The sequence below is a fragment of the Labrus mixtus genome, chromosome 7 (genome assembly GCF_963584025.1).
Source record: "Labrus mixtus chromosome 7, fLabMix1.1, whole genome shotgun sequence".
NCBI lineage: Eukaryota > Metazoa > Chordata > Actinopteri > Labriformes > Labridae > Labrus > Labrus mixtus.
The window spans coordinates 2,518,364-2,536,349 of record NC_083618.1 but is presented as its reverse complement, the minus strand read 5'-3'; the positions used below and the strand labels follow the sequence as shown (position 1 = coordinate 2,536,349).

General features: G+C 40.3%; 1 protein-coding gene across 4 annotated transcripts in view; it reads right to left on the bottom strand.

Annotated features, from left to right (window-relative positions):
- LOC132977474 (arf-GAP with coiled-coil, ANK repeat and PH domain-containing protein 3-like) overlaps window positions 1-16,607 on the bottom strand; it is a 53,120-nt gene extending 36,513 nt beyond the window's left edge. Inside the window, exon 1 of one of the 4 annotated variants that reach the window (XM_061042061.1) lies at window positions 16,368-16,607. In XM_061042061.1, the coding sequence (XP_060898044.1) occupies window positions 16,368-16,414 (47 nt within the window). In that variant the 5' untranslated portion in view covers window positions 16,415-16,607. The remainder of the gene's footprint in view (window positions 1-16,367) is intronic. The other 3 variants (XM_061042059.1, XM_061042060.1, XM_061042058.1) reach the window with 3 other exon arrangements.
- Between the last annotated feature and the right edge of the window lie 1,379 nt (window positions 16,608-17,986).

Sequence of the window (17,986 nt, the reverse complement as noted above, 5' to 3'; positions counted from 1 at the left end):
AGGGATACTCTGTATCAGGTAATACTCAGGTCTAGGTTTGTGCATGAGGGAAAAAATGGTTGGCAGAAAATAACAAGTAGAATTCTAACAAAGCTGATGTCTACGGGATAGTTAACGAGTTAATATGTTGCCTTAATTTGTTTTAAAATGTCCTCTTTTAACCTTTCTTTTTCCCTTTGTCATGATGCTCCTGTTGTCTTGTGTGTAGCACTTTAAATTGCTTTTGTGGCTAAAAATGTGATGTATAATAATAAAATCGCCTTGCCGGAAAATGTCCCTAATGTTTCTCCTGTCACTAACCGTTGTCTCTTTCAGTTAACAATCAGTCTGGAAGAAGTCAAATGAGAGGGATTTTTCTCAATCATGCAGCAGTAGGTCTGTTACATCATTACCACATTTTTGTTTTACACCCTGTGACCTTAAAGAAAAAAAAGGCCGCTTTGTGGATTTATATTGTTTGTCCTCTCGAAAAGCTAACTGCAGTTCACTCCATAGGGACTGGGCTCTTCTTGTGTTGAAGCTAAATGTAAACATTTATATCCCAGCTGTGTGTTAGTCTGGGAGGGAATGAATGCAGGCAATGTGGGACAAATATAAGTAGAAAGACACAAGAGGCTATTTGTAGCAGATAGTCGCTCCCTTTTGGCTTTTATACTCACAGAAAAGAAAGAACCATTCAGCTGATCTATAAATGATCAGCATCAGTATACTGCTTTGTAGGATGTTTTTAGCTCAAGTAAAAAATTAGTCATGAATTGAAATAACTGTCTCTTTGAATGTGTGGTCCAGCTGCCTCCTCACATCCGAAGAATCAACTCTCCCATTTATGCCAGATATCTCACATTTCCCGATGAAACAAACACAAATAAAGGCTACGGATTCAGAAAAAAATGTTCCCTGTCATTAGAAGATTTCTACTGTCCACCTCAAAGAACCATGTTATAGTGTAAGACATGCTTGATGTTATCCCCACACCATGATGACTCTGCAATGCAACAGCTCAAGAGGTATTATGATCCTGTGATACCACTGTGACTAACTCAGGCTTTGTACCAGATCCCGCACACACTCGTAGCTGAACGCCAGAAAAGAGAATCTAGAACCAGATTGAAAGGATATCTCAGCCCTGGGCCTTTTACCTCCATCAAAAAGGGATTTGGAGGACAAAGTGCATGAAGATGGCAGCATTAGATATCATACACCAAAAACAACAGAAATGACAATAAAAACATACAGAAATGTGGATGTGAGCACCTCTGCTCCTGTTCAGACTTGTGTGATGAATATGGACCAAGTTATGACACTATACACTCGTCAATATGAAACATGACTCACCACTTGTTTTTCCCACCAGTTTGTTTTATATTGACATATAGTTGAAACAAACACAATACAGATTCTAACAGACTCATTTACAGGTAAGACGAGTCTGAATCCCCTGAGCTCAACGAAGCACAAGGAGACACTGTTCCTATTAAATGAAGGGAAGAGCATTACATGCTTCTTCAAGAATGTCTGGCACAGATAAGGCATGCCTTTTGTTTCAGCACACACACACACACACACACACACACACACACACACACACACACACACACACACACACACACACACACACACACACACATTTATTTAGGTTATATCAGTTATGATTAGACAGAGGTCTATTACTGTTTAGATGTAAGTTGTAAGTCGCTGGTTTCCAAGCCTTTTTTCATGACCGTGGGTTACCTTGGCTTTGTTGTCTGCAGTCAGACCAGAATAAAAATATTGGCAACAAGCTGGGACACTAGTTGTCACATTTTGAGAGCCAAAATCCTTCAAAAATACATCAAAGGTCAACAATTGGATTTTGAATACATGAGAGTGTAATTTGAAAACTTTTTCATTTACAATGATTGTCTGAATAGTTTATTTCCGTCTGATCGAAGTAAATGTTTTTCTCTTTTGGACGAACATTTCACCCGGAACATGCTCCAACCGAGAGGTTCCTGTTTGTCACAGACTAGGTCATGGCTTAGTATAGAAACAGCTGTAGGAGTTTGACAGTATGTGTTAATATTTGATAACATCCCTCTTCCCACGCTAACCTACAGGAGCAGAACTAAATATACTCTATAGGGTTTCTAATTATGGCTCTATTTGTATGTGGGTATGGGAGAGAAAAAAAGATGCTGCTTTGAACCAGTTGTGTACCAGAGAAGAAAGAAGTGAGCCTGCTTTCCTCCTGCTATCCTTGGAAGCAGTGTCTGAACATCATAAGACTCATGCTGACAATCCAGTCCCATCATCTCCCAAAGAGGAAACAACTACAGTTATCACACTTAAATAACAATGACCCATCATAGCAAAACACTCTGGAAGAAGCACATTCTGGCAGTACGGTATCTCATCAGGTACATCTAGATCAAGCAGTTTTATCAGAGCTTGGCCAAGTAGCATGTCTGGTCTGGTTTTCTGGGTCAAACTAACACTCCCACTCTGTGCTTTAATACTTTTGCTGGTATCAAATCTCTATGGAACCGTGTTACTTGTGCATGTGTGCAACATAAAGCAACTTCATTAAAAAACTCCATGGGGTTGCACTGCCAACCTGAAGACGATGCCTTTCACCCAGTGCACGCTGGGATAGATGCTGTGCCTACACAAAAATAAAGGATGGCGGGGTGTAAGTATAATTTGGTGATTTGTGCAGTTAGTAGCTCATCTGACCGACTACGTAAAAAGCAGAAATATCTGATCATAAAATGGACACACTGTAATCCAAGCTCTTCTCATGTTCTCAACACTGATGACGTGACAGTAAATCCTAAGTCTGCAGGGTTTTATCACAGGTGGTACTTCAAATGTCAGCTCACCAAGAATACAACAGGATACTCATTTTTAAACACACACACACACACACACACACACACACACACACACACGCGCGCGCGCATGCAAACACATACATACAGTGATGTAATGATTCTGACATCAAAGACAAGATTTACCATAACCTCATCACAGGCCTGAGCTGAATGTATTTAATGAAAGGCTTCATAAAGAAACAGTAACACACAAACAGTCACTTATCTTAGAGTGTATTAAATGACATTTGAAAGAAGGGAAATGGAATCTGCAGAGGAGCCACAAAGACAATCTGTGAGTTTAAGTCGCTCCTGTCATTGGAGTCCAGTTCCTGCAGTATATGAGCTTTACTTTGTTATTCATCCCCTGTAAGTAGCCTGTGTCAATCAAGATTTGTATAAAATGACACCAAATTATGGCCATAAGAACAACTGCATGATTTTGGATTTCCCATACTTAAAATTGTGATCTTTCTCAGCCAAGATCCAAAGTGTTTTACAGGCAAGACCCTGTTGCCTACTGAGAACCCATGTGTTAAGAAATGAAACTGTGAAAACATTGGAGATTAATATTTGTTTGATAGGAGAAAAGGGAGGCTGGATGGAAAGTGGAGGTTAGGTTTGAGGGGTTGAGAAAGAGAGCGGTTTACATTAACATGAGGGGTGGTCTTCAGCACACTGAGACAGCTAGAGAAACAAAGCATGCCGTTCAGAGTGCCGGAGTCTGGAACATGTTCTGGCCATTTCAATTAAGAATGCATGTGTGTACATTTGTATGACTATACACTTTACTATACAAACAATGTGAAGTGGTTTTGCATGGTGTTGACTGTTTCTGAAAAAATAATGAATCCAAACAAGACTAATAGACACAAACGGTTTGAAATCAATGCTATATTAGAACTTAACATACTTCCTAAGAAATGTCTAAGCTGTTTCCTGAGTGGAAATAGAAAATGACACTGAAGGGGTAAATAAGAACAGGGTTGAGTTAATATATTGCTGTGAGTTTATACGCATTTGCTGGCAAAAATCACAATGACTAAAAACTAATAGTTCAGTGGACCTGTTGTCATAAAAAGGTCAGAATAGTTTTAATCAATAACTGTGATTTGAACCGAACATTTTCTCTAGTTTCCCCATTATCAGGACCAAATGATATGAGTCTTTCCAGAAGCTCTCCTTTGAATTAACAACAAAAGAGTCAACCGGTTGAAACGTGTAAGGAGTTATTAGGTATTATTAAATGCATGTAAAAACATTCAGACGCCAACAAGTTAAATGCGTGGCAGCTGACCATGCAGCTTATTTTATAAACCTGCAGTTGACTTGTATTTTCCAACTTTTTCTGACTCCATTGTCATTTTCTCTTCATACCAAAAGGCCTGACCTTTTTCTTCTAGTTCACACACGTATTTCTGATGGCAGTATAAGCAACATCTTTTTGGCTACTTTAAACTACAAGGTGGCAAGATGCAAGGAAAAAGGATTCACATGTGACACAAGGCTTCTCTGCAATTATATGTTCAGAGATACATAAGGCCTTAAACACATAGATTTAGGTGCAAAAAAAATAGAGATTCTTGCACCTTAGTTTGATGATTTAAACATTCAAGTATCTTAAAGCTATGTTTGCTTCAAAGTCAGAAGATCAAACACAAATAATCTTTGCAATTTTTCAACCCAGTTGTCTCAAACCTCCATTATGACAAGCACATCGTTTAAAAACTGTGGGAAAAATGTGTGAAACTTGATCTTTAACTTCTCTTGTCCTGTTGTGTTTTATTACTCTCTTATCCAAAGTAAACCAAGAGTTTCAGTCACCATGAAACTCTTGGTTACTCTTAATCTCCCTTTCGTCCGGCCAAATCTCTCTTACAGAACCTTCCTGTTCAGAAATCTATATCTGTCTACTAAAGTGACATATGCACACACATTTTGAAATAGCCACGATATATCAAGCATGGTTATCCTTCCTTCCTGCTCCAAGACATATAGTCCATTATTGACATGTGACCTTAGCTCAGCTGTTCTGATTTTTCCACTTGTATGCAAAGAGGTAATCCATCCAACAAATGCAAAGGAAACGCGCCCCATGTGAAAGAGTGCATGTGTGTGTGTGTGTGTGTGTGTGTGTGAGTTTGTGGGGGCGGGAATGAGGGATCCAAGAAAGTGTGGGGACTGCTGACACGGCAGATGGGAATGTTTTCATTTGGTTACGAGGAATTCCTCAGAGATCTGAGGCGAGGATGCAGGCTGAATAATGTAAGAGCCGGGAATGTGAAGAGGGAATCCATTGGTTTTCTTAAGAGAGCAATCAGTGTTCCTGTCTCTCCTAGTGTGTCTAAAGGAGATTGGCTTGTCAGTCACACATGTGGTTTCGACAGAGGGTGTTTGGATTCAGTGAGGATCTGAGGCTGGTTTGCTGCCAAATGACAGTGAGGCTGTGTGAACAACCTGCGAGGAAAAAAAAAATCAGTGATAAATGACTCAACATGATGTAGTTGAGAATATAAACCTAGAGGAAGTCGTCAGAGCTTAAACAAATGTTGGAATGGTTGCGCTTGCTAAAGACACTTAAAAATTGACTCAGTCCTGTTAAGCTTCCTCCACACAGCGTCATATACCGCCTGCAGCGACAGGAACGTGGGCGAAGGAGGAGAATCGGAGATTGAAAGGGTTAAAGAAGGCAACAGGAGGAAGTATCAACATGTTGATCATAATTTTAATTGTTGAATTAAAAGGGTTTTTTTAGAACAACAAAAAAAAGAGATCAGATCAAAAAACAGACATATGGGCCAAATCTAAACCAGCTGCTAATCCCAGATGTGAGAGAGGGAGAGTCTACTCACAAACGCATCATCTGTCCTCATGGTTTGCATGAGGCGGCAATGAGCCAGAGTGAGCCGCACTACTATTTCATTTGTCACCTCAGGGATGCCATGTGCAAGCTGTGCCCTTCATTTGATAAGACAGCTGTCCACTTTGTCTGCTGGACTCACAGCTCTTTGTTTTTGTGCTAATTTGCCAAGACAGTGTCCATGGATATATGTTTTCATTCTTTGCTTTGCTGACATGATGTGTCCAGCCCAAGGTGTACCTTTGTGACGCATTCGGTGTATTCATGTGTGAAGTTAGAAGGCAGGTTGCTCGGACAACGATGGGAAGCATTCGTCCATCTTCCTTCCACTGTCCTTAATGTGAGTCCATACATTCAATAAATCCATCCGACTGTTTCGGTACCCCTTCTCTCCAACAAATGTCCGTCCATCAATCAATCACTCCCCCTGTCAGCCAACTATCATCCCTGCAGCCATACCTATGTCTATTCCTGCATCCTTTATCTAGTCAGAAATCAGACTCAGGTTATAAAAACTCTATAAACTGACACTGCATCCAACCTGCTGCTGTAGCCTTGAAAATTATTTATGTCCATACTACATCTACATTAAAAGTAATGGTTGGAAGGAGAAAGAGAAATGAAGAGGAGGAGGAGGAGGAGGAGGAGGAGAAAGAAAGGTAAAAGGTGAGAACGGGACAGAATAACTGTATGATAGATGTCAAGAGCAAAAGAAAGAAAGATAAATGTGTGCGAATGCTTCAGTGAAAATGAGAGGAGGGATGACAGGTGTTGACAAAAGACCTCCTGCTCTTTATCTGTCCTTCCTCTGCCAATTTGTCAAACCAGTTATTATTGTTTCTAAAGGCAACCAGGGCTCAGAGCTATATACATGTTCCATTGTTAGATGATGACATACATATATTTGTGGCTAAAAAATCTGCTTTTACAGGACACCAATGTGTGTGTGTGTGTGTGTGTGTGTGTGTGTGTGTGTGTGTGTGTGTGTGTGTGTGTGTGTGTGTGTGTGTGTGTATGTGCCTTGGGAATAAGTCCCATACTATCAAGAAGCCACCCTGAAGTTGAAAGTTATGTTTCTGCAGACAAAAACCTTACTGTTTTAGGAATTTGAGAGCGGTTTCTGAGATACCATGTGCCCATCTATGACCTTCTAATTTTGTGTTGTGAAAAACCACTCGCCAATTGACTATCCACCCTGCAGGATAAGACCTTCTAAAAGATTATGACAGACTGTGTCCCATATGCTGCATGCATTCAAACATGTGTGTACTGTATCTATATGTTCAAACACACACGCTGCTACATGTTTAACAGTTTCATGCATGCGTACATACATGTACTAATGTCTTGAGAGGGATTTATCCATGCACGTCTACGGGGTTGCCTTCAGCTAGAAAGTCTGCCCACCACAGATTCATGCATTCCACATACCAGTATTACACGCCTGCTGCTGTGTGATTTAACGACTTCCTGCAAAGTCAACTCTAAACAGCAAGTTTAAGGGTTCACAGTTCAGATATGGAATCTATTTTGACATTCCCAAATCCACAGTCAGTCTACTTGTTAGCCAATCTGTCAATGATAACACACCAAACCAGCACACAGGGTCTAAAAGTCTGTAAAGCCTTCAAATCTGCAGTTCAGTGAAGACAAAAGAAGAGTTTAAACTCGGCTCGACATCCAAGGATTGACAAATACTTCCCACTGAGAAAATACAATGCAGTGCCAAGACGAAGTAAGCAGTCCAGGAACAAGATGAGGGCAATTTACTTAATAGTTTTGATTTGAGTTTCAACAGGCCCTGGCAGGACTTTAGCAAACACACCAAATCCTGATCTCAGTGGGGATGAGTGATTGCAATGAAAGATGTGAGAAGGTTCAATTCGTGCCCTGTTTTAGAAACCTGTTATTCCTGTAACTTTGTTCTGAGCCTCAATGATTACATTCAAGACCACTGCAGCTCCCACAAACTGAACTGACCTTGTAGTAGAGTTGTTTTCCATTGTGTCATAAAAGGTAATTTAGAAAATACGTCCAGAATCCTTTTCATATTGTTGCCGTCTCTGATTCAGATCGATTGGCAGGTGAGAAATGAAAGGAGAAAATTCTGACAATGCTACTGACGATGATAAGGCCTTTATAAGTCAACACTTTAAGTGGGATGTTTTAATTGGTTGTCTTTTACTCTTTAGTCCAGCTAAACTTCAATAATTGCTTAGTAATTGGAAAACTGAGTACAGGGACAGAACATAACAGTTCAGATCATTAAATTGCTAAACCCCTCTGCTACAACACAACTATCAACAGTATTGAGACAGCAGGTTCTCGAAATGCCAAAACATTTGGTACGAAAATGTATTGAAGAGACAGCATGAGTCTTTTCTTTGCTTTTCCAATTGCAAATCCCTGTATATTAATGAAACAGCACTTAAGGAGTGTTAGCATGCTCTGCTAACTGGCTTGCTAGTTAACAAGAGTGGTAACCCAGCATTACTGCTTTAGCAAAAAAAAAATGATATAGTTGGCGAATTAAATTACTACGGTAGCCTATTACAGATTAAAACCAGCCACTTGTGTGAGGATCAAAAGATAGATGCACTGGTCATGATACTAACTTTTCCTTTGAATTATTAGCCTTAGCAAAACTGTATCATGCTTGTAAATGGCTGTTTAATTGTTGTTAGCATATATCATTAGCTATGGCTAGCTCCTGAAAGCTTTAGCAGCAGGTCAGTGGTTTGCATGAAAACCTTGATTGCACATACAGGTTCATATTTAACCCCAAAAATGATCAAAAGTATTTCAGGACAGCACACCTTCTTTGGTTTAAGGAAATCAGGACCCGTATAAGTTATTGAGGGTGTGCATGTTTTTTTTTTATTTACTTTCATATTCAACCCACCCATTCATCAATTTTAATCTTAAAATCAGAGCAAAATACTCTGTGTGTCAAGCCTCTTCCTGTGATCGATGGATTAAAGTTCATACTAATGTTATGGATAAACCATGAGGCCAGGGTGAATGGTACCTTAGCTGGCAAAATATTCCTGTTTCCCAACACTCACAGCAATCGAAGGCACAGGGTCCTTTGAACTGCAACCAGACACAAACTGCATCGAAACAATTTCTGCAGTTCGACATTATCCTGCACTCTACAGCTGAATGGGAAGGCAGCTTGCGTTGAGGTTCTTTGGGTAAGAGGTTGACAGTGTGTAAGCTGTAATAGGTTGTGTAGGCTATCCAGTTGATTTAATCAGAGAGTGTGGTTACCGATAATCCTATTTCATATATGGGTCCCACGCTAAGTCCCCCGGCAGCACGTGCAGCAGAGCGGCAGAAAATCTGCTGCACTGGGGATTCAGGAGAAGTGTCCACGTGCTGGACGGATGCTCTCTTATGAACACGTCAAACCACTGTACGCCTGACAAGCCGGCAGGGACGGGAGTATGAAACTATGATTTGCCTACTGAAGGAAGCCAGCAGGCACACATGTATATTCATGCACGTGTCACACAAAAGCAGACCATATAAGGCAGATGAAAGCCCCCACATATAACACATAGTGCATATTGTGATGTAAAAGCTGTTAATTTGGAAAAAAGAGTGAAGTGAGCTTGACATGTTGAATAATGCAGATTAGATGTGCAACAAAAATGAAATCTTGCATTAACAATCCTCAATTTAAATTTGTAGTTTCATAACATATGAGGTCTGACAGCTTTTTTAGGTCTGACAGCTTAAAAAAGCTATGCCTGGTTACAAAAATCTCTTATAGCACAGATGTCGAAAACTATTAATGGCTGGACATGATGTGATGAGGCAGAAATCACGAAACTGTCTTGATGGGTTGTAGGCCTAATTCAATCAATCATCAGTGACAGGAGTTGTGTCGGGCCACACCTGCTCACATGTAAAGCTTTAGTTTCAAACAGAGCGTGGACCTTTTCTCTTAAGTCTACATATTGACATCTGAATAAGTCTTGTATGTGCGTGTGGGTAATGCCATCAGATCCTTTTTGTAGAGGGAAATGACTACATCTCATCGTGAGAGGCGTGCAGGCTTAGCAAGCAGGAATTTCAGATTTTTAAGTCGAGAAGCAATCGAGATCTCACAATCTGTTCACTGCTCACAACGTTTTCCAAGAAAATAAAACGTTTTGTGGCCAAACAAGATGCTGTGTGGGCAAACAAGCAGCTTGGGGCTCTTGGGCTGTATACTCTCGTGCGGCTGTGGCTCAGTTGGTAGAGTCGGTCATCTCGAAAACTAAAAAGGTTTGGGGTTCAATCCCCAGCTCCTGCAGCCACATGTCCGTCCAATTTGTCCTTATACAAGACACTTAACCCCAAGTTGCTCCCCCTGCTTTGTCAGCGGCGTATGAATGTGTATCAATTGAATTAGTTACTTCTGATGGTCACTTTACAAAGTAGCCTCTACCATCAGTGTGTGAATGTGTTGGTGTGACCTGCAGTGTAAAAGTGCTTTGAGTAGTCAGAAGACTAGAAAAGCACTATACAAGTCCATTTACCAAAAACTCTTGATTACTTCCTAAAACATTAAAACCATATCAAGGATTCTTGGACTCAACAAACATCTGCAGTAGCTACTATTTTTTTTCCCTCAAGCCTACTTATTACAAGTGTTATGATTTCATATGACTCTAATTTCTTGCAGTGGTGTGCTCATTTTCTCTGACATCATCCAGGGGCATCTTTTCCATGCACACAGCCATTCTCGCAAAGCAACAAGGGTGGGGCTGCCCTCTTTGTTAGACTGGTTCCCTGTCTTTCAACAGTGCATTTTCATGAAGGAGAACCACAAATATAACAAGGTCAAACAACACACAGCTGCTGCTGGTGCATCAAACTAGACCAGTGAGCCTGATACTCTTGCCCCCCAAACACTACAGCTCCTTTGAAGTGAGCAGGATTTTCCATGCTCCTGACATGAAAGATGTCCTGCAGTTTCAGCGTTCCACCAAAGCCTTCACCTCTACACACACACACACAGGAAACTAAAATATTTATGTGAACTGATGGGAGATATTTTTATGAGCCCCTTTAGTCTGTTTTGTCTTTTTGTGACACTTGTAGGTCACAAGAGTTTAAAAGGTCAATTGGTGGTGAAATGGTGTCTCCCCAGGGAAGGATGAGGACAGTTCCTGATCTTGTCGTCTAAAGTGATCAATGGCCATCTGATACTCATTCTTCTGCAGCTCATTTAGAGCTTTTTGTTCCACTACGCAGCAGTGTGTGTTGACTGCATGGCTTAAATAAAAAAAGAGGACATGAACTGATGTGTGTTTTATATTAACTAACAATCACCATGCCTTTACTGAACAATAAATAATAAATGAATTGATAACATTTTGTCTGTATTGAAGTGACTTGATGCTCCTCTCTGAAAATGATTTGTTTTGTAATTTACCCCCAAAAAAGTATGGAAATTGGAAGATATATATATTTTGAAGGGTTCCCAATTCAAACAAAATTAATGTTCCAAATATTAAAAATCTGAAAACAATTTGTGACGACCCTGCTGGTTGCATACACGCTTACACGTCTGATTATCCGACTTCCTCATCTCACAATGCTTGTTATATGTACTAATTATATTGTAAACAAATGTTACATATTTCTACAAGTAACTCTTTGTCTCCTCCCTTTATTTGTCACTGCTTTGGAGAAGGCTGTTATAAACCTAAAAAAATGTAGACTGCCCCTTCCATATCTCACAATGCAGATACAAATTAGATCTGTCATATCTCTACATCTCTTCAGTTGCCTATAGCGACAAAAACAGACCAAAAAGACGATTAGCCTTTATTAACACATTCTCCCTAAGTGTGTGACTAAGTTGAGCATTGACTAAATATTGATCTTTGAAAAAAAACTTTAAAAATAACCTTTTGCACTTAGGGCAAATCCCTTAAGATAAGAACCAAATGGAAGAGATTTAGCTGCTTTTTTTCTGGGGTTTGGCAGTAAACAGTGATAGAGTCCAGGCTCTGAGCAGTTTGGAGAAAAGGCAGAAATCTCAAGAAGGGCAATAAAGAATGATTAAAGCTTCATGGATGGAGAACCTCCAAACAGAGGGTTATAGAGGAAAAGTGAGTCTTGTTCAGCTTGGTTGTTTCCTTTCTTTCACAGCACATGTTCTGCATGTATTGTATGGTTGCATTAGAGAGAGCGGTGAGGAATGAGTATCTTGATGTATCTTGTTGTCTGGAATCGTTCTAAGTGTTTCTCAAGGGCTTGATGTCGTACAGAGGATCTATCTGAGGTTCAGAGGGTCGCGATGGCTCTCAAAGACGTTTTTCTCTAAATAACTTCAAAACAAGTCGACAAGGACACTTGTAGGATTGATACTTCTCTGGCATTGGTCTGGGACACTTTCCAGGCATTGTTGCATTTTACAAACATGTAGTACATCAATGTCAGCCCACTTTAGTTACAGGTAATCTTATTCAGCACTTTAATGCTTTTCCCCCTCAAATATCAAACCAGACACTGTTTCAAGATCACTCTGTAGGGTTTAATATACTCAGTATCACAACTGTGTTCTTTCTTTTGGCAAAACAATGCCAACAGCTGTGTGTTTGTCCTAAATGACCCAACATGAGCCTCTCTATACATCCTCGACCAAGGCAGAGGGAGAGCAAAGACACCCTTGAAGACTGCGATGCTACTTGCCTCCTCGGACTATAGAGGCACGACTGAACACATTTTCATATCTTACAGGCTGCTGACCAATAGGAATTCATGATCTCTGACAAGAATGACGATGCTATGTGTTAAAGACTGATTGAAGGTGATGATGACGCAGGTATAGGGAATAAAATCCAGACAGTGAAGTGAAAATGGGAGCGCCAGACAGATATCTTAAGCATCAAAAGCACTTGAATCTGCCAATAAGCATGCTTGAAACAACATGAAAGGGGGGTGGAGCTACTTTTTACAAAGTGTTTATAGATCTTTTACTAAATCCATCTTACTTATAAGCTGTATGAACTTAAGATTCTTGAACCTCCTTTATCTAAGAATATACTAGACGTTCTCTTGTTAGATTCTCAATAGGAATATTTGATATTCTTCAGGGACTGAGACTGCAGAGTGAGTCCAGAGAAGCAGTAGAAGCAATAACTGACAGCTCTTATTTACAGGTAAGAGAAGGTGCCAAGGAAATGAAAATATAATCACATTTTGTCAGTCAACATAATAAGATATTGCCAAGACTTCACACAGAAAGGGGGTTTAAGGGCTGCTTCTATCAACCAGTGGGGTTGTGACCTCTCAAGGATGAGCCATGCCAAGTATGAAGAAAGTAAAGGCCGGACTGCAACAAAATAGGAGCATCAGATGTCAGACGAGATGAAGTGTGCAAGGAACTCCCAAACAGATGACACTGCTGTTCAGATATGATAAGTCAAATGAAATACTCAACATAAGCCAAATATTATTTCATTTCCGAGTCACAAATTTACCAAGCAATCGAGTGAGACTCTAAAGGGATATCAATGTGGATGCTGACCCTAACCCTTTTCATTTAAACATTTATGAGAGGCTTCTATTCTGTTCAACTAGAAATGAGATTGATAAGTAACACATTGTATTAACATGTTTGTTCAATTGAAAAAACACTTTAAAGACTCTTATCATTTTCTGTCCATCATGTCTATCCCTCTCCTCCTTGCTCTCTTTGTTGTCCACACACTCACTGGACTAGTCCTGCACAGCCTGATGCTGTGTTGTGTAACCTATAGTGTGTCAAAGGGAGGGAGGCAGACAGGTGCAGCTGGTTCTCCAGATCTAAAAACCTTCCACTGCACCCTCACTGACCTGAGAAACCACCCGCTTGAAGCAAAATCTGCTTTTTCATATTTTTGCTTCAGTTTGGTGTTTGTTTATATGTGAAACAGAAACGATAGTGAAGTGCAAGCTTGATAATATCATTGATTTAGAGTTTCAAAAAGGGGCATCATACCAACCAGAACCCTTGCTTTCATGAATTGATTTGTACATTTAATAAAAGGAAATGAATGAAAACAGAAATTAGACAAATGAAAACAACCCTCTTAGTTTTCTTCTCTGCCCTGAAAATTTTAAGCTGCGTCCACTCTCCTCCGTCATTCTTAAATTTTCTGTCCTCTTTTCTCCAAGCTCACATTTATCATACGTACAGCAACTGTTGCTAGGCAACAGCACACACCCACATATGCATATAAATACTTGAATCATTACAATTAACTCATTAAAGCACAAAATACAAGTTCTTAAGGGATCCTGTATCGAAATGGTGATTTATAAAAGAAATGTGTTTTGTTTTCCAGATGTGTGTTAGTGTATGGGAACATAACAGAAACGAAATAAACTGTCTACCATATTTTTATCATAGCCTACCAGTCAGTCCAGAACGTTGAACAGTTTCTGTTGTGCCGTCAAAATGAAACTACAAGCATGATAACTCCCATGAACCCTCAGTTTGGATGAGCCTGAATTGGACCCAGTGCTTCCCGGAATCAGATTTCAGCCCAACAACTACGGGCAGGTGCACATGCTTTGTCTAGGTTTTGTAATAGAATAAATGAATGCAGCAGCTGAATCAAAGGCAGGGCAGAAGAGAAAATAAAAGGGCTTATTATAGAGTACACCAAAGAGAGAGGTGTGTGTTAAAGTTATCTTCAAAATTCTTTCATGCTCACACAATCATGCATACGAGCATACAGGACGGGTACAAGTACAGACCTGCAGAGAGAAGGTGTGTGTGAGCTGTTTTAGTAGCATGTGTGGGAAGGTAGACAGGGCTGGCGCTCTGTTAGTCCAGAATGACACAACAAGGAGGAAAAAGAAAAACTGGAAATCCAGTCACTCTGATATACTAGAAAATTCACAAGTGGATGTGATTTGATTAGAAACGGCCGGATTGTGTGTTGAAGTTTAGTAGAGGCTCTTATCTTGATTTGACAACGCAAAGAATGAAAGAGCTGCCATTCAGAGGGTCAAAAATGTCATATACACAGATATATACTGTATATAGTTATACACACACACATATAATGACTGTCACCATCTTTCCATTCACTGTTACACTCTCCTTAACCTATAGACATTTTCTGTGTGCAATGAATTAAACAGAAAGTTATAGTGATCGATTTAAAAATCATTATCAATATAAACTAACCCAGGGGGAAATACTAAATTCATTCAAATCAAACTGAATGTTTAATTTCTTTGTTTGAGGGCAGTTTAACAAAGTGACAGCATCACATCTATGTGGGTAATGGAAACACTGTCCCTTATTATCAATCTTCCATCACTCTCATCATGATCACATAACATTTTCTCCACTGCTTTCTAACCTAAGGAAACATCAGCTTCCTTTGTCAGCGGTGGAATTTTCCACATGGCGATCTTCATAAGACCATGAGAAAGAGAAACAGGCGGGAAAAGGGAAAATGTCTCTTCCTGTGACCTTCCGCCCGGACCATCCATCACTGATCACTGAGATGGGTTTTAGCAGCAAATTGAATGTCTGTCTCCCTCAATCTCCTTCTTTCATTCCTGCAGAGGTTGCTCACTCAAAACACAAACTCTCTGTTAGTCACACAAGTGTTAAATACACAGAAAGTTTGTGTCTGAGAGGGAGGAGGAGGAAGAAGAGGAAGGCAACAAAAAAAAAGACAAGCACAGAGAACAGAGAGTAAACAGGCAGCAGACGCTGACATGGAGAAAGAGAAGAAGTGACAGAAACACTGAAAAAAAACCTCCCATTCTGTAAAACACTGAGGAAAGCAGCCAGGCAGAGTTAACAGGGCATCCCTGGCCTACATGCCGTTAAATCTCCTCTGATAGTTTCCCACAGGAGTGCAGCCAGACTGGCACGTGCACTGAATGGGGCTACAACCTCCAGCCAGTTGTTCCCAAGATACAAGCTCCATCCCTGCAGAGAGCTAAAGTACTCCATACCTGCTGTTGCCTCTTTGCCTGCTGCTGCTGCTGCAAGGACATCTCCTCCTCTGCCTCCTACCACAGCCACACACTGCAGGGCCTACTCTCTGAGTAAAAAATGCACCCAACCTGTATGCTATCCTGCATCATTTACTCACACACTCATAAGACCACTTTTACATTCTTAATTAAGTGACACATTAAGAGGGGTGCTCACTTCTCAATAATGCACATTAGGGGTTGCATTCAAGCATGATATCAAGCCTGAAATTACTCACATTTTTTTTTACACCCAAGCGAAATGGATCCTCACTGTGCGTGGCAATGAGTTTCCCTCCTCTCGTATGCACTAAGCTAACGTCATAACCCACTTCTTTTTTTAAATCAGACAATCATATTTGAAGCACTGGCACAAGCACGTCTCCAACCTAATGTATCATAAAGCTAATAAATATTAAAGCAACCATACCTAATATGACATTTAAGGTTCAAAGGAATAATGCTGATGATTTCATGCGAAATGAAAAAGACCTAATAAATAAAAAGAACATTCAATTGTTGAACACAAGACAATAAGCATGACATCTTCCAAAATTCACCCTGTTGATGCCACCACAAATTCAGCACGAGCGCCCCATCCCTGTCCCAAAAAAAATCATGCGTAAAAGAAGGTGTGCCATTTTTTTGCGAACCACTGCGAGCAGCAGCCTTACCTGAATCGGGGTGAATCCTTTATACATTCTTCAAAGTCCACCGTCATTGTTGCGTTTTCTCGTATATTCTCACTTCAGTCTGCTAAGGTCATCGCCCGCGGCGAGATGTCGCTTGAACCGTGCGGATGGTGGCTGGTATCCCCTGACGCGCAGCAGTCTGTCGCCCCTCTCCCGGTGGCACCGTGACACAAAATGCAAGCAGAGTGCGCGGCAGGCGGATTACTACTACACTGCTGCCACTGCTGCCGAGACAGGCGAGAGGCGTAGCTGCACTGAGGAGACTGTAACAGCAGCGGAGAGCGCCAACTAGTTATTAACCTCTGTAACACGACTGACGAACAAACGCGCAAAGGCTTATAAATAGATAATAATGTTAAAAAAAAAGGAAGCTAATAGGAAACGGAACTTAAACACAGGTTTGTACACATAAGCTGACAAGCAAATACATCCTATAGCAGCTGTATAACGCAAATCATAGCTGTTTAAATCTGGTTCTCATTATTATAACCTGCAAAAATCTTACAGTAGGCTAATAGCCTAAGAAGTGGCCTACTACACTCTACATTTTAAATGACTGTTTATTAAAATTTGATTGGCATGTTTTCATTATTAAATCAAAACATTTAGATTTAATAAGCACATGGTTAATAGCTAAACTTGCTTATAATGAAAGAATAACAAGTCAAATGCAAATGCTGACATTGCTGTCAAATGTAAGCTGCCTTCATAGTAATTTTTAAATAGTTATGCTATAAAACCATGTTGTGTTTGAGCAAAAGTGTCTGAAAGAAAATGTGTTCTAAGATAAATCAACAGGTTTCTTTTTACTTCAATAGAGTAATATGTGTCCGTTAGGAAGAAAATTGTCATAATTAGTATTTGAGTAGCTATTTTACACGATTCAATTTTTTTTTTGTTTATTTTCATCTTTCTCGATCTTACAGTGGTCTGTAACTCCGGTTGACTGCCTTTATCTCCTTTGCTACGGTCTTATCTCTGCTACCTTTACGCTCTCTGGTCTCAATGATTTTGAACGGAGAACGCTTTGCGGCTGGTCAGAGGAGGACGACGAAGATTTACGAGTTCTGACGGTCTGAGCTGCACCACTTTGGACTGCATGCATTAATCATCAGAGACCTTTTTACCAAGAAATGTTTTTGTGAAGGTGTTTCAAGAAAAAATCTATTCTGAAAAAAGGTGCATAAAGGAGGGAGGAAGGTAAAAAGTAAGCTGCAATAACACCCTATAGACACAAGATGGTGCTGTTTAGTTCCACAGCGTGGGAGACAGAGGTGAGATCTGCTGCTTGGTCTGTTGTTTACAAAATGAAAACTCTGCACAAGCTTTCGTTTATGTGAGAAACTATTTTTTAAATGTCATCAGCCAGTTGAATTGTGCCAGGGCCTAAACTAGGACTGTAAAAATTAGTGTTTGGTGTCGCCTCCACTATCCTCCAGCGGCACACCTCCAACCCCTCTGCACTCGAGTTTGCACAAAGTAGTTATGAATTAGAACCCATCATAATTAAGCACCTTTAAGCGCAAGCGTTGGACTAAATTGTACTTGGCTCAAGCTCCGATTGCCTGCGGCCTGAATTGCTGTGTTAGCAAGCTAATGTT